The following is a 1,987-nucleotide window of genomic DNA, read 5'->3' as shown; positions in this document are numbered from 1 at the left end:
CTATAACCTACTTTTAAAATGAAATTAGAATAGACGAAATCTGATCAGGCTATTCATGGAAATCTTTAATGTTACTACGCAATCGAATATTCGTACTGACTTTGCAATCACTCTGCTGATGTAATTTCTTATAGATAGAAAAAATTTTAACAAAGTCAGAAGCGTACTGCCATTCTTTTGAATATCAAATTTGATTCTTGCTTTTCTTATACCTCTCTATTCTTAACAGATAAACCTAAAATTAATTTTGGTGACCGGTAAAACGCACGAATTCTTATTTCTTCCGGAAACTGCTGCTGGAGACATAACACAGCACGTTTTCAATAATTGGCCACCAGGTAAAAATCCTCAATAAATACCTACAATAGTGAAACTAGTCAAAATCTCCGTAGTAGCACGTAAAAACATGATAACTCATAGGATAAGGTACAGTATTTAGATGGTAAACAGATAAGATGAACATATTATACTGTACTGCACACTGCAGCCTTCTCCACGAAGATATTAGACTCTACAATTAGATATTGAAAAAAAGCACCAACATGGTTCAAACCAATTTATTCAATAGTTTTTGTATGCCCGCTTAACAGTGGATAATACCAATTTTTGGAGTAATGTTCTACAAATGCTCAGTAATATTACGGTCTTTCAACCAAGTAACTCCTTGCTAACAAGACCATAGAGGATAAATTACTGTAATACAGTCTGTAATCTCCATTGTCTACTATAGCTAACATGATTATAACTCTTGCCGTTGGTCGTTAACTTAAAAATAAATTATATTTATAGAATGGGAAGACGAAGCTGTCGACAATTCCAGCAAGTTGCGATTGATCTATCAAGGCAGATTTCTGCAAAACGAATCAATATTAAGTTGTAAGTAACTTCGGTTATGTAGAAACGTTAATAACATGGTAATCAATAGGACAAATATTATTATTCAAAGTAGCTGGATTACAAATAATTAACTTTGTACTTAATCGTACTATATCCAACTCTGATAACTATTACCGTACTAGCAGGCATTTATCGCTTGGTAATAGCACTAGCTGATAATTATGTAATTGATGTTATCTAAGTATTAAAAAAAAGTTTTTCCCCTATATGCATTTATAGCCATTCCATAGTTATAATACTGTACAGTACATGTGTTTTTCGCTGAACAGTAAAGTTTCTACAATTAATCGATGCGTACTCAAATTGTTCATTTCCTATTTACGGTATCCAGCAATGAGGTTGCCGGCAGGTAAAACAACTGTTATGCATCTAGTTGCGAGGGAAAACATTCCAGAGCCTTCATCACAAGGTATAAATCCAATTTTAACATGCTACAGTAGATGGTAGCATTTGCGATAGAATACGTGACTTAATCAGTTAATCAATTCTGGCGTACTCCATATGTTAGAAAAACTAACTGTATCGACTCGTAATCTGTTTATAACCTGCCCTGTAATAATTGGAAAGTACAAAAAGTCAATTGATTTAGTGTTGGGATTCTCACGCATTATATATTACTTCTAGGTAAAGTCCAAGGGAAAACCGACGAAGGAGGCTGTTGTACGATACTGTAGAAATAACTTTTTTATTTTGTCTGTGTCGTATTCAAACTCAATTGAAATCGGACGTTCTACTTGTAGTACACGTTTTAGAACTTAGTCAAATTGCACTTTACAAGTGCCATTTAACGACTCTGCAAAAGAAGCAAGAGTCACTAATAATTATTATTTGATTACTTTAGCGTCTTCGATCGCGTTCACTTGTGACTGTGTCAACTGTATCGAGGAAAATTAAGCTACTTATGATCTTGTTTTAATTCTTTAGACTGTTGTATTTGCAGTCCAAGTTTTGTCTACTGTATACAACGAAAACACTCTTATCTAAACTTAGATTAATATTAAACTTGTACATACTTACTGTTGTAATGTACACTTTGTTTTGGCATTTCTGTATAACGTTGTTTAATGTTCTCGATACTCAGTTGTATGCA

At 33.4% G+C, this 1,987-nt stretch overlaps 1 protein-coding gene across 1 annotated transcript; it reads left to right on the top strand.

Moving 5' to 3' along the window:
- Window positions 1-226: 226 nt before the first annotated feature.
- On the top strand, window positions 227-1,344 carry TRIADDRAFT_25794 (uncharacterized protein; the record flags this gene model as incomplete). Its single annotated transcript, XM_002112900.1, has 3 exons — window positions 227-338; window positions 790-876; window positions 1,229-1,344. Coding segments are annotated over 3 exons (315 nt in total), but the record flags the coding sequence as incomplete, so codon positions are not given.
- Between the last annotated feature and the right edge of the window lie 643 nt (window positions 1,345-1,987).

The sequence above is a fragment of the Trichoplax adhaerens genome, genomic scaffold, assembly GCF_000150275.1.
Source record: "Trichoplax adhaerens TRIADscaffold_5 genomic scaffold, whole genome shotgun sequence".
NCBI lineage: Eukaryota > Metazoa > Placozoa > Uniplacotomia > Trichoplacea > Trichoplacidae > Trichoplax > Trichoplax adhaerens.
This window is presented reverse-complemented; position numbering and strand designations above follow the sequence as displayed.